Here is an 18,928-nt window from a genome sequence, read left to right as displayed (position 1 = left end):
AAAACAATAATAATAATAATAGAAGAAGAAGAAGAAGAAGAAGAAGAAGAAGAAGAAGAAGAAGAAGAAGAAGAAGAAGAAGAAGAAGAAGAAGAAGAAGAAGAAGAAGAAGAAGAAGAAGAAGAAGAAGAACATTAATAATAATGATGATGATGATAATAATAATAATAATAATAATAATAATAATAATAATAATAATAATAATAATAATAATAATAATAATAATAAAACAATAATAATAATAATAATAATAAGAAGAAGAAGAAGAAGAAGAAGAAGAAGAAGAAGAAGAAGAAGAAGAAGAAGAAGAAGAAGAAGAAGAAGAAGAAGAAGATGAAGAAGAAGAAGAAGAAGAAGAAGAAGAAGATCATTAATAATAATCAAGATAATAATAATAATGGTGATGCTGATTATAATGATGATGAAGATAATGATGATGATGATGATGATGATGATGATGATGATGATGATGATGATGATGATGATGATGATGATGATGACGATGATCAGGTTGTAGAGCGGTCCCTTCTCACGCAAAGGGTGATGTCAATATTTTTTCTGACCTCCACCCACCCCAAGCAGTAAATGGGTAGCTGGGTGTATCATACCTGGTGGAAAGTACTTTTGCGATAGATTTGCGTCCTGTCCAAACGATAGCAAGCCATTACTATTACTATTGTCCTAATCACGCCATAGAAACAGGGATATAAACTCTATCTCCATGGGCCTTATGACTCTAAAGGACTACTCGTATATTTGTTAAATCTGCATGAACAACATAAAAACAAAAATTAACGTCAAACCAAACATAAAAGATTGTCGCTTATCAAGATTTATCATTTGTCAACATTCGAATAAAGTCACATGGCTATTATCAACAACTATTTCACGACACGACTGTCGCTGGTCAAACCAGATCCTGGAAACTATGATGCCTGCACTGGTCCTTGTGTTACTACTTCTTTCGGAAGTGGGTAGTTTGTATTATTAGTAATTCTAATACTAGCATATCACTGTTATTATTAGTCCTTACATTGAGTCCTTGGGCAAGGCATTGTGGTGTCAAACCAAATCCTGGAAACTATGATGTCTGCAATGGTTCTTGTGTTACTACTTCTTTCGGAAGTGGGTAGGTTGTATTATTAGTAGTTCTAATTAAGACTAGCATATCACTGTTATTATTAGTCCTTACATTGAGTCCTTGGGCAAGGCATTGTGGTGTCAAACCAGATCCTGGAAACAATGATGTCTGCACTGGTTCTTGTGTTACTACTTCTTTCGGAAGTGGGTAGGTTGTATTATTAGTAATTCGAATACTAGCATATCACTGTTCTTATTAGTCCTTACATTGAGTCCTTGGGCAAGGCATTGTGGTGTCAAACCAGATCCTGGAAACAATGATGTCTGCACTGGTTCTTGTGTTACTACTTCTTTCGGAAGTGAGTAGGTTGTATTATTAGTAGTTCTAATTAAGACTAGCATAGACACTGTTATTATTAGTCCTTACTCTGAGTCATTGTGGTATCAAACTAGAACCTGAAAGTTGTGATATGTGCAGTGATTCTTCTGTTACTACTTCTTGAGAAAGTGGGTAGGGTTTTATTTGCAGTACTAAATAGTACTAGCATATTACTGTTATTTTTGGCCCGGCATTTTGTCCTTGGGCAAGGCATTGCAGTATCAAACCAGAACCTGAAAGCTGTGATGTGTGCAGTGATTCTTCTATTACTACTTCTTTTGGAAGTGGGTAGGGTAATTATATGCAGTACTAAATACTACTAGCATATCACTCTTATTATTGCCCCCCCCCCCCATATTATGTCCTTGGGCGAGGCACTATCTTATTAAACTAGATCTTGAGAACCAGAATATTGATGTTTGCAATGATATTTGTGACACTACTTCTTTCGGAAGTGGGTAGTTATTATAGTCGTGGGTTCAAACCCCCATCACCGCCGCGAAAATATTTTATTCTCTATTTGTTTTCTGGCACTTTCCTATTCACTTCATCTCTTGTAGTTATTAATATGTAGTATAATAATACTAAAAAATGGATGATGCCAAGTCTGCAAAGATAGATCATCATCAAGCCCTACTGCAACCTCCTCGTGGCGTCGAACGGTAACAGGTCAAGCTGGCTAACTGCAGAGGGCGACAAGAATAGGCAATGGCAAACCATTCTTGTAACTTTGCCGAGTTAACTGCATGAATAAGTCCAAAAAGTTAAACGGTGACAGCGTAAAGGGGAGCACGTTTTCATGGAAGACTGCTGCCTCGTTCGGTTGGGAGCGTGATGTTCGTCAGGTCACACCGAACCGTCAGCCAGTTACTAGGCGAAATAAATTTAACAAATGTGACAAAACCAAAATTGGGACATGGAATGTCAGGACCTGTGCCCAAAAAGGAAAACTAAACAACATTCTAAAAGAAATGAAACGGCTCAAAATAAATATTCTTGGCCTGGCAGAGATGAGATGGAAAGAGCAGGGAATCATGTCAAAACAAGAAAACAACACGACATATAAGATCATATGGAGTGGTGGAACCTCTTTCCAAAAAGGAGTAGGGATGATCTTAGACCAACAATCAACCAAATTTTACAAAGGGCACGTAGCAATCTCAGACAAAGTTTTGCTGGTTAAGCTAAGAGGACCTGTAGTTGACACCAATATTATTCAAGTTTATGCACCAACAGAAGAGGCGACAGATGCAGATATGACAGAGTTTTACCATTCACTAGACAAAGCAAAACGAATGTGTAAATCACAAGAAGTCCTTATGGTAATGGGGGACCTAAATGCTAAGATTGGCAGAGGCAGAGATGGTGACATAATCGGACCACATGGACTCGGAGACAGAAATGAACGAGGAAACATCTGGGCAGATTGGTGTAGAACAAATAAATTTATGATTTCAAACACCTGGTTTCAACAACACCCAAGAAGAACCTGGACATGGCAATCACCAGGGGACAGAGCAAGGAACCAGATAGACTTTATAGCATTATCATCAAGATTCAGAAATGGCATATTAAATTGAAAAACCTACCCAGGCGCCGATGTAGACAGTGAGCATGTCCCAGTTGTTTGTACAGTTTAAAGCTATTCAGAGAACAGCTGGTAGAATAAAGAGAGATTACAGGTTATGCAAAGACAATGGCATACAAACAAAAATGAGAGAAGAATTTGAAAGTGCACTCATGATACAGAGCCAAAGTGAACCTGATAACGAAAAATGTGAAAAACAATTTGATATATTCCAAAAGTGTGTCAAAGCAACTGCAGAAAAGCATTTACCAATAGCTCAAATAAACAGCAAAAAGGAATGGATGACAAATGAAATTCTAAATCTATTTGAAGAAAGACGAAAATGCAACAGAGGGTCTGCAGAATACCAAACATTGAACAACCACATTAAATCCAAATGCATCGAGGCACACGAGAACTATCTAGACTGGAAATGCTGCGAAATCGAAAGAGAATACAAACCCAACCCCCAACAAGCTCACCAAAGAATAAAAGAACTATCAGGGAAAAGGAAAAGCAAAGCAGCAGGAAGTTGTATCCAGAACAAACAAGAGGAACTGCTATTTGAAGAACAACATATAGAAAGCCGATGGGTAGAATACATAGGCGAACTGTACAATGATCCAAATAGAAATGAACCACCACTGAAATTCAAAGAACCATTAAGCGGACCAAAAATCACCAAAAGTGAAATTGAACATGCCATGGAACGAATGAGGAATGGTAAAGCAACAGGCCCTGATGAAATATCTGTAGAGGTATTAAAAAGCCTAGGAGATCTAGCAATTGATGAACTTCACATATTATTCAACAATATATACAACACTGGGAAAATTCCAGAAGATCTCTGTAACTCTATTTTCATAGCAATACCAAAGAAAGCAGGTGCAGTCAGATGCGAAAATTTTAGAACTATAAGTTTAATAAGCCACATCAACAAAATACTGTTGCGTATAATTATCAACAGGCTAAGGAATAAGATTAACCCCGAAATCGCAGAAGAACAATGTGGATTTCAACTTGACAGAGGGACAAGGAACGCAATATACCTCCTCCGTGTTTTAAGTGAAAGAGCTATACAGGTTCAGACCCCACTATACCTCTGTTTTGTCGACTACAAAAAAGCTTTTGATAGAGTACGCCACGAAGAAATACTAAAACAACTGCACTCCATTGGCGCTGATGAGAAAGACCTCAGACTCATGCAAACATTATACTACACCCAGCAGGCATCTATCAAAATCGGAAACTCTACAGGAAATTCCATTCCTATTAAGAAAGGAGTTCGTCAAGGGTGTGTTGCCTCACCAGATCTGTTTAATCTATACCAAGAAACAATCATGAGGGGCATAACTAATATGGAGGGAATAAAAGTAGGAGGTCACAACATAAATAATATAAGATACGCAGACGATACGGTACTCGTTGCAACTTCAGAAATCCAACTTCAAAAGATTGTTGACAAAGTGGTAGTAGATAGTGAAGCCAAGGGAGTGGAAGTGAATATCACCAAAACGGAATGCATGGTAATACAGAAAAACCCCGAAAACAACAACACCTGCAATATAACGATTCACGGCGAGCAACTTACCAACGTAGAAAGTTTTAAATACCTAGGTTCAATAGTGACAACAGATGGAAGATGTAACCGAGACATACGAGCAAGAATAACTCAAGCCAAACAGGCCTTCATGGACCTCGGAAACATTTTGAAAAACAAACAGATGTCGTTCGGGATTAGATTCCGAGTCTTGAAGTGCTACGTGTGGCCAATCTTGTTATACGGATGCGAAAGCTGGACTACAAATGCAGAAACACAAAAGAACATTGAAGCTTTTGAAATGTGGTGTTTGAGAAGGATGCAGAGAATATCGTATACTGCACACAAAACGAACGAAGAAGTGCTAAAACAAACATACCAACAAAGGAAACTAATGCCCTTAATAGCGGATCGACAACTATCCTTTTTCGGACACATAGTAAGGAAAGATAAGAATGAATACCTGGCAAGTTGTGGAAAAATACCTGGTACACGCGCCCGGGGGAGACAAAGAAAAACACTCATAGACCAACTGAAGGGCTTCACCAACCTAACAATCCAAGAGCTGTTTGAAAAAGCAAGAGACAGGGAGGAATGGAGAGAGATAATTCATGCAGTATCCGAAGCCTGGACCAGGCATGGAACCTAGAAGAAGAAGAAGAAGAAGAAGAAGAAGAAGAAGAAGAAGAAGAAGAAGAAGAAGAAGAAGAAGAAGAAGAAGAAGAAGAAGAATACAACCACACATCTGTTATTTTTTGCCCTGATTTTCGAAGTCCCAGGTTTGAGAGTTTGGTTGTTTTTTTTTTCCAAGATGAGGGTCATTTTAATCGATCGCTGTTTGAAGGACGAGATTCCTGGCCAAAATTTTTAATCAAAGGACGCAGTATTGCCAGTTTTAAATCAAAGGATGCAGTATTGCCAGTTTTAAATCAAAGGACGCAGTATTGCCAGTTTTAAATCAAAGGATGCAGTATTGCCAGTTTTTAATCAAAGGACGCAGTATTGCCAGTTTTTAATCAAAGGATGCAGTATTGCCAGTTTTAAATCAAAGGATGCAGTATTGCCAGTTTTTAATCAAAGGATGCAGTATTGCCAGTTTTAAATCAAAGGATGCAGTATTGCCAGTTTTAAATCAAAGGATGCAGTATTGCCAGTTTTTAATCAAAGGATGCAGCATTGCCAGTTTTTAATCAAAGCCAAGGCGAAGTGGATAAATTACAATACCCAGTCATTGTAATCATTTCACCATCACCGCCACTACCACCACCACCACCATCAGCCATTACCACCACCATCACCGCCACTACCATCAGCCATTACCACCACCATCACCACCACCACCATCAGCCATTACCACCACCATCACCACCACCACCATCACGACTACCACCACCACCACCACCATCACGACTACCACCGCACCACCACCACCATCACCGCCACTACCACCACCATCACCACCATCACGACTACCACCACCACCACCATCACGACTACCACCACCACCACCACCATCACCGCCACTACCACCATCACCACCACCACCACCATCACGACTACCACCACCACCACCACCATCACGACTACCACCACCACCACCACCATCACGACTACCACCACCACCACCACCACCATCACCACTACCACCACCACCATCATCACGACTACCACCACCACCACCACCATCACCGCCACTACCACCATCACCACCACCACCACCATCACGACTACCACCACCACCACCACCATCACCACCACCACCACCATCACAACCACCACTACCACCACCAACACCAACACCACCACCACCACCACCACTACCACCACCACCATCACCGCCACTACCACAATCACCACCACTACTACCACCATCATCACCACCACCACCATCACCATCACCACCATCACCGCCACTACCACAATCACCACTACTACCACCAGGATCACCATCACGACCACCACCATCTCCACCATCACAACCACCACCACCACTACCACCACCATCATCACCACCACCATCATCATCATCATAATCATCACCATCATCATCATCATCATAACTGCCATCATCATCACCATCATCACCACCATCATCATCATCATCTTCATGACCATCATCACCACCATCATCATCATCATAAACATCATCATCACCATCATCACCACCATCACCATCATCATCATCACCACCATCATCATCATCACCATCATCATCATCATCACCATCACCACCACCATCAACATCATCACCACCATCATCATCATCACCACCATCATCATCACCACCACCATCACCATCATCACCACCACCATCACCATCACCACCATCATCATCACCATCATCACCACCACCACCATCACCATCATCACCACCACCATCACCACCACCATCATCACCACCACCATCACCACCACCACCATCATCATCACCATCATCACCACCACCATCACTAACTCTGATACTATAGAAAGGATATCACGGGCGTGGTTAATCACCATCAACATCCACATGAGCAAAACTATTACCATCTTCATCATCGCCATCATCATTAGCCTATCATAATATCCGCCGAGACTGTTGTATGTATTTACGTTATCTTTTTTAATCGAATTTGACAAACAAACAAAAAACAGGAAGTAAAGTCCATATCATATCTGTCTGTTCTTTCCAAGAAATCTGTACTTTATCAGGGCCTTGTTGAATATCCGTCTCTACCTAGGACTCGAACCCACGCACCGCTCGTTGGAGATTCCGGCCATTCCTTTGTTTATTTGACGACGGAGACCCGATAGCTCAGTGGATAAAGCACTAGCTTGACACGCAAAGGGATCATGATCGATCTCGGTTGTAGTCGAGATTTTATTCGACCCTCCTTTCCGCCCAGCAGTGATGAGGTAGCTGGGTCTATTCAATCTGATAGAAAGCACTTTGCGATAGATTAGCGTCCAGTCTAAAAAGTAAAATAATTAGTATTGTCCGTTCCACGCTTTATAAATTATAAACCTGGATAAATTTCGATGTCGTGGTCCTAAAAGATCTGAAGGACTCCTTTTTTTGTTGTTGTTTTTTTGGGGGGCGGGTTTTTTTTTGGATTGATTTTAAGACTTTTAAGGTGCTTGCAACACGTTTAGGTCATATCAGCGCCAGTAAAAAGGAAGAAAATGGGATAGTGAAAAGCTCTGGAATAATAATTAAACTACCCAAGATAACGGAAGACAAAGGGAAATTTGTTCAAAGGAAACATATGTATATTCCAAGAGCACACTATCTGTGTACTTAAATTTGAGATCACCAAAATGTTTCATCAGACACAAGCACAGGTCCCTATTTAGAGGAACACACTCAAATGTTTACATATCACATCTATGAAAAACAAAAATAATATAATGCATAACAGAGAGATGATTAACAAGAAAAAAATATCATTTCCTAGAACTCTAACTATACATTTGACTGTTTTCCTCCCAGCCGGGGTATCCGGGCAGGGCCTGGACAAAACTAAGTAATCTCATCTCAAGACAAAGACAGAAAGCATGTTGGAAAACAAATATAGGGGGATAGAAGACACAGTAAGGCCTCTCTGTCCACTTTGGGAAACACTACTTACTAAGTTATTTGGACAAAATTTGTTTCCATCAGTTTTCATCATTGAATAATGTTAATTATACCATAAACTGGTGACCTAATTCAATGAAATGGCAGAACATATTATATTCTCAAAGGGTTTTACTGGTGACCTAATTCCAATGAAATGGCAGAACATATTATATTCTCAAAGGGTTTTACTGGTGACCTAATTCCAATGAAATGGCAGAACATATTATATTCTCAAAGGGTTTTACTGGTGACCTAATTCCAATGAAATGGCAGAACATATTATATTCTCAAAGGGTTTTACTGGTGACCTAATTCCAATGAAATGGCAGAACATATTATATTCTCAAAGGGTTTTACTGGTGACCTAATTCCAATGAAATGACAGAACATATTACATTCTCAAAGGGTTTTACTGGTGACCTAATTCCAATGAAATGGCAGAACATACTATATTCTCAAAGGGTTTTACTGGTGACCTAATTCCAATGAAATGGCAGAACATATTATATTCTCAAAGGGTTTTACTGGTGACCTAATTCCAATGAAATGGCAGAACATATTATATTCTCAAAGGGCTTTACTGGTGACCTAATTCCAATGAAATGGCAGAACATATTATATTCTTTGAGGGTTTTACTGGTGACCTAATTCCAATGAAATGACAGAACATATTACATTCTCAAAGGGTTTTACTGGTGACCTAATTCCAATGAAATGGCAGAACATACTATATTCTCAAAGGGTTTTACTGGTGACCTAATTCCAATGAAATGGCAGAACATATATTCTCAAAGGGTTTTACTGGTGACCTAATTCCAATGAAATGGCAGAACATATTATATTCTCAAAGGGCTTTACTGGTGACCTAATTCCAATGAAATGGCAGAACATATTATATTCTTTGAGGGTTTTACTGGTGACCTAATTCCAATGAAATGGCAGAACATATATTCTCAAAGGGTTTTACTGGTGACCTAATTCCAATGAAATGGCAGAACATATTACATTCTCAAAGGGTTTTACTGGTGACCTAATTCCAATAAAATGGCCGAACATATTATATTCTCAAAGGGTTTTACTGGTGACCTAATTCCAATGAAATGAAAGAACATATATTCTCAAAGGGTTTTACTGGTGACCTAATTCCAATGAAATGGCAGAACATATTACATTCTCAAAGGGTTTTACTGGTGACCTAATTCCAATAAAATGGCCGAACATATTATATTCTCAAAGGGTTTTACTGGTGACCTAATTCCAATGAAATGACAGAACATATTATATTGTCAAAGGGTTTTACTGGTGACCTAATTCCAATAAAATGGCAGAACATATTATATTCTCAAAGGGTTTTACTAATGACCTAATTCCAATGAAATGGCAGAACATATATTCTCAAAGGGTTTTACTGGTGACCTAATTCCAATAAAATGGCAGAACATATTATATTCTCAAAGGGTTTTACTAATGACCTAATTCCAATGAAATGGCAGAACATATATTCTCAAAGGGTTTTACTGGTGACCTAATTCCAATGAAATAGCAGAACATATTATATTCTCAAAGGGTTTTACTGGTGACCTAATTCCAATGAAATGACAGAACATATTATATTCTCAAAGGGTTTTACTGGTGACCTAATTCCAATGAAATGGCAGAACATATATTCTCAAAGGGTTTTACTGGTGACCTAATTCCAATGAAATGGCAGAACATATGTGACCCTCTGCCTCGAAACGGTATTAAGTCGGATTTTTCAATTTTGGGTTTTTGGTACCCAATCACAGCTCATTTTATGCTTTAAAATTTGATACCAAATTTATATAATTCTGATTATTTATTGTCGAGATATGACCGTTTGAAGTAGGGAGTGAGAAAACCAAGTTTTAAGAAAATCGACTTTGAAGTGAGGCACCGTTTTCACGCACAGTTAAATTAATGGGCAAAGATAACTCCTTAGATACGGACATCAAAAATTTGACGAGAATAGTGAAATTTGGCATGAGCTTAGATTATACATTTACTAATGTACATACAAATTTTTGAAACAATTCAATTATTACTTTTGTAGTTATTCATTATTATGTAAGATGTTCTTAAAACAAATAAAACACTGGAAAAAAAAAAACGCCGACAATTGCTCACTTTTTCAAGAATTTTTGATATTTAAATAAAGAATCAATGAAATAAGAATTATTAATGTGAATTTTTTGTCTTATTTAATAGAGAAAATACGATTTCAAAATGCCAAAAGTTAAAAAAGGTTTAAATTTGATAGTACAGTTTTGAAACTACGTGAAGCCGGGTGGGCAGGGAAAAAATTATCAAGAAAGAGGATGAGAGAGGAAGAGAGAGAATGAGAGAGTAAAATACACACACACACGCATGCACGCACGCACACACACACACACACACACACAAACAGACACACATGAGAGAGATATATATATATATATATATAGAGAGAGAGAGAGAGAGAGAGAGAGAGAGAGAGAGAGAGAAAGAGGAGCGAGAGGGGGAGGGGAGAGAGACTGCTTGTGTTAAGAGGACGCGAGGGAAATATAATAAAGATTGAAACCTGTATAATTGTATGTGTATTTGTGTGTGTGTGTGTGTGTTTGTATGTGTGAAAGAAACAAAGGGGAGACGGAGAGAGTGAGGTAGGCATGAAGAAAGGGATGGAGGCGGAGCAAAGAATTGTAGGGATAGTTTAAAGAAAGCATTTTGTTACAAAGTAAGTCATAGTCAATCAACTGGAAACATATTGACCAATGAGATTGCAATTAAAGAAATGGGCTGGTCAAATCAAGCATTGCATTGTTTCCATTTTGAGTCAGATAACAGCTTGAGGAGGAGGGGTGGGGCTTATTGTGTAGTGACTTACATGAAAACATGTTCTTGAATCTCTCAAGTTTTCCTTAGCGTTCCACCACATTGTTCATTGTTTAAAAAGAACCCCCCCCCCCCCCTTTCTTTCAGTATACAAAGAAAGCACGACAAAACGAACATCTCTCTCTCTCTCTCTCTCTCTCTCTCTCTCTCTCTCTCTGTTTGTCTCTCTCTCCCCTTCATCTACCTATCTATCTATCTATCTATCCACCTATCTATCTACCCATCCATCCATCCATCCATCAATCCATCTATCTATCTATCTATCTATATGTCTGTCTGTCTGTCTGTCTGCCTGCCTGTCTGTCTGTCTGTCTGTCTGTCTATCTATCTATCTATCTATCTATCTATCTATCTATCTATCTATCTATCTATCTATCTATCTATCTATCTATCTATCTATCTATCTACATATCTATTTATCCATTAATAGGTTTGTCTGTCTGTCTGTTTATCTATCCATTTCATTTTTTAGTTACAGTTCATTAATTGTTGAAGGCTCTATCTATTATTCTGCTTTTGTACTTAAAATTAAATATTTATCCTACAACAATCTCTGTAAGTGCAAGATTAGGTAACTGTTGTCCTATTAAGTCTTAGCATATCCTATAATTTCATGAATAATTAAAGAGGGACAAAGGAGGACCCCCACCTCAATCATTACCCAATACAGCTAGACGCAGATATAAAAGCACGTGGTGTGTATCAAAATGCACAAACACACACGTATATAACACACGCATGCTGACGTCATGAAGCATCGCCCGAGCATTATGGCCTACAGCCACAGCGCATGTGATGAGCGTTGACCAATCAGAATCATTCATTTGTAAGGTTGTCAGGGAAAAACCTAGACTTGTTTACAGTTTTTAAAGTTCATTATTGGTTGAACCATGAAATTATGGAAACAGTCATGCTTTCTCCGAGATAGATAAAGACACGCCCTTTGCTTTGATATCTTACATCTTATTGGTGGAGAAAAAGACACTGTATTACTAAGCTTTGGAAAGGGTGGCTCTCTGAGAGAAAGTCAACTCTCGTTTTGAATGTGTCACTGATAGTTGCATTTTTAAACTTGAAATTTATATAACTTATCGTCAATGTTTATGTTGAATTATTATGTTTTCATGTAGAAAAATTATTGTAGTTTCTGAAACAACCAAAAACTGAAATTTGATAATTTTGACCATTTCCACTTTAAAACCGGTTTTCTTCGTTTTCCAAATCCCGACTTAATACCGGTTCGAGGCGGAGGGTCACATATTATATTCTCAAAGGGTTTTACTGGTGACCTAATTCCAATGAAATGGCAGAACATATTATATTCTCAAAGGGTTTTACTGGTGACCTAATTCCAATAAAATGGCAGAACATATTATATTCTCAAAGGGTTTTACTGGTGACCTAATTCCAATAAAATGGCAGAACATATTATATTCTCAAAGGGTTTTACTGGTGACCTAATTCCAATGAAATGGCAGAACATATATTCTCAAAGGGTTTTACTGGTGACCTAATTCCAATGAAATGACAGAACATATTATATTCTCAAAGGGTTTTACTGGTGACCTAATTCCAATGAAATAGCAGAACATATATTCTCAAAGGGTTTTACTGGTGACCTAATTCCAATAAAATGGCAGAACATATATTCTCAAAGGGTTTTACTGGTGACCTAATTCCAATGAAATGACAGAACATATTATATTCTCAAAGGGTTTTACTGGTGACCTAATTCCAATAAAATGACAGAACATATTATATTCTCAAAGGGTTTTACTGGTGACCTAATTCCAATGAAATGGCAGAACATATATTCTCAAAGGGTTTTACTGGTAACCTAATTCCAATAAAATGGCAGAACATATATTCTCAAAGGGTTTTACTGGTGACCTAATTCCAATGAAATGACAGAACATATTATATTCTCAAAGGGTTTTACTGGTGACCTAATTCCAATGAAATGAAAGAACATATATTCTCAAAGGGTTGGGTTTTTTTTAAAGTATGGACAGAGTATCAAGGTTGTCTTCTCTATTTCGACCCTTTAATGAAAAGGCTATACTGGAGCTCGATTGTCAGTTCTTCGAGTATTTGCGTCAAGTGAATATTGCCCTATATAAATTCTCAAGTATTTTGTTTTCAGAGAGACTGATGAAGACGAATGGAATTTTTAACTTGGTTTCTCAAAATAACTTACTTATAATTGGAGTATTTTTTAATCAAATTGTTTGATTTCTAAACTTTCAGTGACCCCTTTCACTTTTCAAGACTGCCCTGAGAGCACAAATATTGATGCATACGTTGACCAGCACGAAGACAAATGTTATTATTTTCATTTAAACAAGAGAGAGAATTATCAGGCTGCCCGGACTTTCTGCGAGGCCAAAGGGCAAAAATTACTGACGATTGAATCACAAAAGGAGCAAGATTTTATTTTAAACGAGGTAAAAAACACTTACAATCAGAAAGAGAAAGTATGGGTAGGCTTGAGAGAGTTTGACGGTAACAATCATCATCATCATCATTGCCTTTTTCACCCTGGGTCAGGGTATAGGCCACAGACAAACAGTTTCCATCCTTCTCTATCCTGAGCCAACTTTTTTATCTCATTCCAGGTCTTACCACTTCTCTGTATATCAGCTTCTTTAATTCTTCTCCATGTTCCTCGTGGCCTTCCCCTTGATCTTCTGCCCTGAGGGTTCCAGTCCAATACTTTCTTTGTTATAGTTGAGTCATTCTTTCTAAGCGTGTGTCCAATCCACCTCCATCGTCTTCTTCCTATATCCTCTCCTACTGGTTTCTGCTGTGTTCTTTTCCATACTTCTTCATTTTTTATTCTATCCATCCATTTTATTCTGAGTAGCTTACGCATGCACCTGTTTACAAAAATCTGTACCCTCCTTATACATGCCTGTGATGCGTTCCAAGTTTCACATCCATACAGTAGGACAGACTTCACGTTTGAGTTGAAAAGTCTTAGCTTTAGTTGAAGGGAGATATCTTTAGTTCTCCAAACTCTGTTCAAAGATGTGAATGCAGCCTGTGCCTTTCCTATTCGTGCTTTCACCTCTGCTTCCGTGCCTCCATCCTTGTCAATTATACTTCCGAGATAGCAGAAAGTGTCTATATCTTCGAGTTCCTGATCTTTTACTTTGATCTGCTCCCTTTGACACGTACCTATCCTCAAGACCTTTGACTTTGCAGGGTGTATTCTTAGACCAATTGATTCCGAGAGGCTGTTTATAATTGTGGTTTTTGCTTGCATCTGGTCCTGGGTGTGGGACAAAAGAGCCAGATCATCTGCAAAATCCAGATCATCCAACTGTGTCCAGGGGGTCCACTGTATCCCATTTCTTCTCCCTTTGGAGGTTTCCTTCATTAGCCAATCAATGGCAAGGATGAACAGGAATGGAGAGAGCAAGCATCCCTGCTTGACACCAGTCTTAATTTCAAAGCTGTCAGTCAGCTGATCTTCATGTACAACCCTGCAACTTGATCCTTCATACATTTCCTTAATGAGGTTTACTATCTTTTCAGGGAGTCCATAATGTGCCAGAATTTTCCACAATGTTGCTCTGTCAATACTGTCGAAAGCCTTCTCGTAATCCAGAAAGTTGACAATAAGAGGAGAGTTCCATTCTATAGACTGTTCCACTATGACTCGCAGAGAGGCAATCTGGTCGGTGGTTGAACGGTTTTTCCGAAAACCTGCCTGTTCGTCCCGCAGTTTAGCATCTGTTGCATTCTTAATTCTCTCTAAAATAATACGGTTGAAAACCTTTCCTGGGATAGAAAGAAGAGTGATGCCTCGATAATTATTACAATTACTGAGGTCCCCTTTCTTTGGAAGCTTGATAAGATGTCCTTCCTTCCAATCCTTTGGGAATATCCCGTCATTCCATATTCTCTCAAATAGTGGGTGCAGGGCCTCAGCATTTCTTTCCGCATCAACTTTTAGAGCCTCCGGTGGAATCTGGTCTGGTCCAGCAACTTTCCCCCTTTTCATCTTGTTAATGGCACCCACAATCTCTGCTATCGATGGTGGATCACAGCTAATTGGTAGCTCATTCCTTGCAGGCAAAATTTCTGGCTGGTTGTCTGGTGGTGGTCTGTTCAGAAGGCAGTTGAAATGTTCCCTCCATCGTTCAGATTGAGCCTCTTTTCCAAAAATAGTTTTCCCATCTTTGTCTTTGACTGGTACCTCTGGTTTCCCATATTTTCCAGCAAGTGTCTTGGTAGTTTGATAAAGGATCCTCATGTGTCCTCCAGTCGCTGCTGCTTCTGCTTTCTCTGCAAGTCTGTTCATGAATGCTTCCTTGTCTTTCTTCACAGATCTTTTGACTTCCTTAGCTATGGCTCGATACTGCTCTTGTGCATCCAGTCTTGAAGCCCTTGTTCGGCTTGCATTCACTTGTTCCTTCCTTGTTCTCCTCTTTTCAATAAGGTCCAAGGTGGTTGGACTTATCCATTCTTTATGTTCCGATTTCTTTACCCCCAATACCTCGTGGCAAGTTGTTATGTAAACTTCCTTGATCTTTGCCCAATGTGACTCTACATCTATGTCCTCCTCGAGCTCAGTAAGAGGTTGGAATCTATTACTCAATTGTAGTTTGAATTCCTCATTCTTTTCCCCATCAAGTGCATTCACCTCGAATTTTCTTCTTGTATGTGATCTGGCCCCGTGTTTTCTGAGTCGGAGCTTAAGCTTTGCCAATAGCAGGTGGTGGTCTGATCCAACATCTGCCCCTCTCCGTACTGTCACATCTTCCAATGAACGTCTGAATCTACGAGAGATACAAAAATGATCAATCTGATTCTCTGTCACACCATCTGGTGAGACCCAAGTTGCTTTGTGGATCCTCTTATGGGGGAACACTGATCCTCCAATCACCAAACTGTTGAATGCACAGAAATTTGCAAATCTCTCACCATTATCATTCATTTCTCCCATGCCATGACGTCCCATGATACCTTCATAGCCTACGTTATCCTGTCCCACTTTTGCATTAGCATCTCCCATCAATATGTTGATGTCTTTCCTTGGCAACTTGTCAATGACTTGTTGTAGCAGACCATAAAATGTATCTTTGTCCTCATCTGTTGCATCATTTGTTGGGGCATAGATCTGTACAATGTTCATGCTGATCTTCTTACTCCGTGTTGTAAAGGACGCCATGATGATCCTTTCTCCGCATTGTTCCCATCCTCTCAGTGACTTCTGGGCAAACTTGCTTAGAATTATTCCTACTCCCTGTGTATGAATCCCGTCCCCTCTCCCTGAATATAAAATCTTCTCCCCAGACTTGAGGTGTTTCTGTCCGGATTGTATCCAGTGGGTTTCGCTTACTCCAAGTATATGCAGCCTGTATCTTCTCATCTCAGTCACAACTTGAGAGCTTTTTCCTGCTTCATACATGGTGCGAACGTTCCACGACGCAATTCGAAGCTGCTTGTTTGGCGAAGACGTCATCGGGTCAGCAGAGTCCTTTCGGCTTTGTCTGTTGTCCTTCATAAATTCTGTAATTCCAGAAACTCTTCGGTCGCCCAAGCTAAAAAAAGGATTTGGTTTGTCTGTCTGTGTTTCTGTAACGGTAACAATGGTTTGGTGAATAGTGCCCACGTTAACAGCTTGACGGTAGATGTCCTGGGGAAGATGAATATTCAAGAAGAGAACATATTGAGACCTGTGCTCAAGAAAAGAAATTTGACGACAGTTCTACCCAAGGAAAGCATGGTTGATGCTCAGGATATGGGCATAGTCAATGATGTTCCCAATAAAAACTCAAGTTCTAACATCCCAAATATGAGCAATTCGAAATACACTCAAGAGCGGAGCCGCTTGAAAGAAGCCGGAGAGAGGAACTCTCAAAATCAGGCCGCGTCATTTTACAAAAGAGAGTCACTCAAAGAAATTGATCATGGCGGGGCCAAGACAGTAAAGACTATAATTTTTCTTGCTCTCTGTGGCGAGGAACTTGCTTTCTGCGTGGATGGAAATAACTGCTTTGACTACAAATGCAAAGGTGTTTTCTTTCACATTGTCAGTGATCGATTCCCCTTCATATGCGAGTATGGATTACTAGAAAATAAACACTCCAGTACTACGACTAGCATCGGCCCTACAGGTCATCAAACTTCCCCGAAGTCCTTGATAAGAACAGAACGACCAAGTAGGTCATCGATTAAGAGACGTACCGATAACACAACGCCCTCCATTCGCGAATTTAGAACAACTTTCAGACCCCATTCAACCATCGACACTGCTGCTGCCATCACTAATTAAAACACGCCAGCAAAAGCTACTGCAACAAAAACAACAACAACAACAACAACGATTAATTCTCCGGCCAAATCTCCTACAACGAGAAGAAAGACGGAAAGAGCAGTACCACCATCTACATCTAATCCAAACACAATCCTCACAACCACCAGCCAACTTGAACCAACCATCTTGACAACCGCCAAACATTTTAAGACAATAAGTCCAACCACTACAACCTCAACACCAAAATCAGCAACAACCTACACAGCCTCCATAATTTCTGGTATAGCTACTTCAAATACTACAATTGTCAATGCTACAAGGCCTACTACAGAGACTAAAACAACTCGTACTCAAACCCCAACAACAACCAAAGAGACAACACAATCTACATCAACTTCCAAACCAACGCAAACGACGACACCAGCAACTCAAACCAAATCAACAAAAGCCCCGACGTGTCCCCCTTGCAATCTCGAACAATGTGGATCACGTGATTTTAAGATCGTTCGCATGGGTCGCTGTTTTATCTGTACATGTGACCCTCCGCTTCGAAACGGTATTGAGTCGAATTTTTCAATTTTGGGTTTTTGGTACCCAATCATAGCTTATTTTATACTTTAAAATTTGATACCAAATTTATTTAATTCTGATTATTCATTGCCGAGATATGACCGTTTGAAGTAGGGAGAGTGTAAAAACCAAGTTATGAGAAAATCGACTTTGAAGTGAGGCACCCTTTTCACGCATAGTTAAATCAATGGGCAAAGATAACTCCTTAGATACAGGCATCGAAAATTTGACGAGAATAGTGAAATTTGGCATGAGCTTAGATTATACATTTAATAATGTACCTACAAATTTTTGAAACAATCCAATTATTACTTTTGTAGTTATTCATTATTATGCAAGATGTTCTTAAAATAAATAAAACACCAAAAAAAAAACAAACAAAAATTTAAATGCCGATAATTTTATGACATTGCTCACTTTTTCAAGAATTTTTGATATTTAAATAAAGAATCAATGAAATAAGAATTATTAATGTAAACTTTTTGTCTTATTTAATAGAGAAAATACGACTTCAAAATGCCAAAAGTTAAAGAAGGGTTTATAATTTCAAAGTACAGTTTTGAAACTACGTGAAGCCAGGTGGGCAGGGAAAGAATTATCAAGAAAGAAGATGAGAGAGGAAGAGAAAGAATGGGAGAGTAAAATACACACACACACACACACACACACACACACATACACACGTGAGAGAGAGAGAGAGAGAGAGAGAGAGAGAGAGAGAGAGAGAGAGAGAGAGAGAGAGAGGAGCGAGAGGGGGAGGGGAGCGAGACTGCTTGCGCAGAGGACGGGAGGGAAATAGCGTAAAGATTGAAACCTGTATAAGTGTATGTGTGTGTGTGTGTGTTTGTATGTGTGAAAGAAACAAAAGGGAGACGGAGACATATAATACATAAACAAAACATAATACATTGCACACAAAAATATCATCTCCCAAAACTAACTATACATTTGACTGTTTCCCTCTCAGCCAGGACCACGACAAAAAAATTGAGCTTTATATAGCGCAATCTCCACTAAGTGTGCTCAAAGCGCTTTAC

The 18,928-nt window shown here is 39.1% G+C and overlaps 1 protein-coding gene across 1 annotated transcript; it reads left to right on the top strand.

The window, feature by feature from the left end:
• The first annotated feature begins 860 nt into the window (after positions 1-860).
• On the top strand, positions 861-18,353 carry LOC144958019 (uncharacterized). Its single transcript, XM_078889609.1, has 3 exons — positions 861-970; positions 13,304-13,566; positions 16,656-18,353. The coding sequence occupies exons 1-3, from the start codon at positions 865-867 to the stop codon at positions 17,337-17,339; spliced, it is 1,053 nt and encodes a 350-aa protein (XP_078745735.1). The 5' UTR covers positions 861-864; the 3' UTR covers positions 17,340-18,353.
• The last annotated feature ends 575 nt before the right edge of the window (positions 18,354-18,928 follow it).

This window comes from Berghia stephanieae, chromosome 12 (genome assembly GCF_034508935.2).
Source record: "Berghia stephanieae isolate SIO BIC M18660-M18661 chromosome 12, UCSD_Bste_1.3, whole genome shotgun sequence".
NCBI classification, from domain to species: domain Eukaryota; kingdom Metazoa; phylum Mollusca; class Gastropoda; order Nudibranchia; family Aeolidiidae; genus Berghia; species Berghia stephanieae.
The sequence above is the reverse complement of the archived record's forward strand: the minus strand, read 5'-3'. Positions and strand labels throughout refer to the sequence as shown.

What these genes read in the sequence shown, in the direction of transcription:
- LOC144958019 (XM_078889609.1), top strand. Translation starts at nt 865, where the DNA reads ATGGCTATTATCAACAACTATTTCACGACACGACTGTCGCTGGTCAAA. An exon ending in TGTTACTACTTCTTTCGGAA is followed by an intron (nt 971 to 13,303) that starts GTGGGTAGTTTG and finishes CTAAACTTTCAG; the next exon opens with TGACCCCTTTCACTTTTCAA. An exon ending in GAGAGTTTGACGGTAACAAT is followed by an intron (nt 13,567 to 16,655) that starts CATCATCATCAT and finishes AACGGTAACAAT; the next exon opens with GGTTTGGTGAATAGTGCCCA.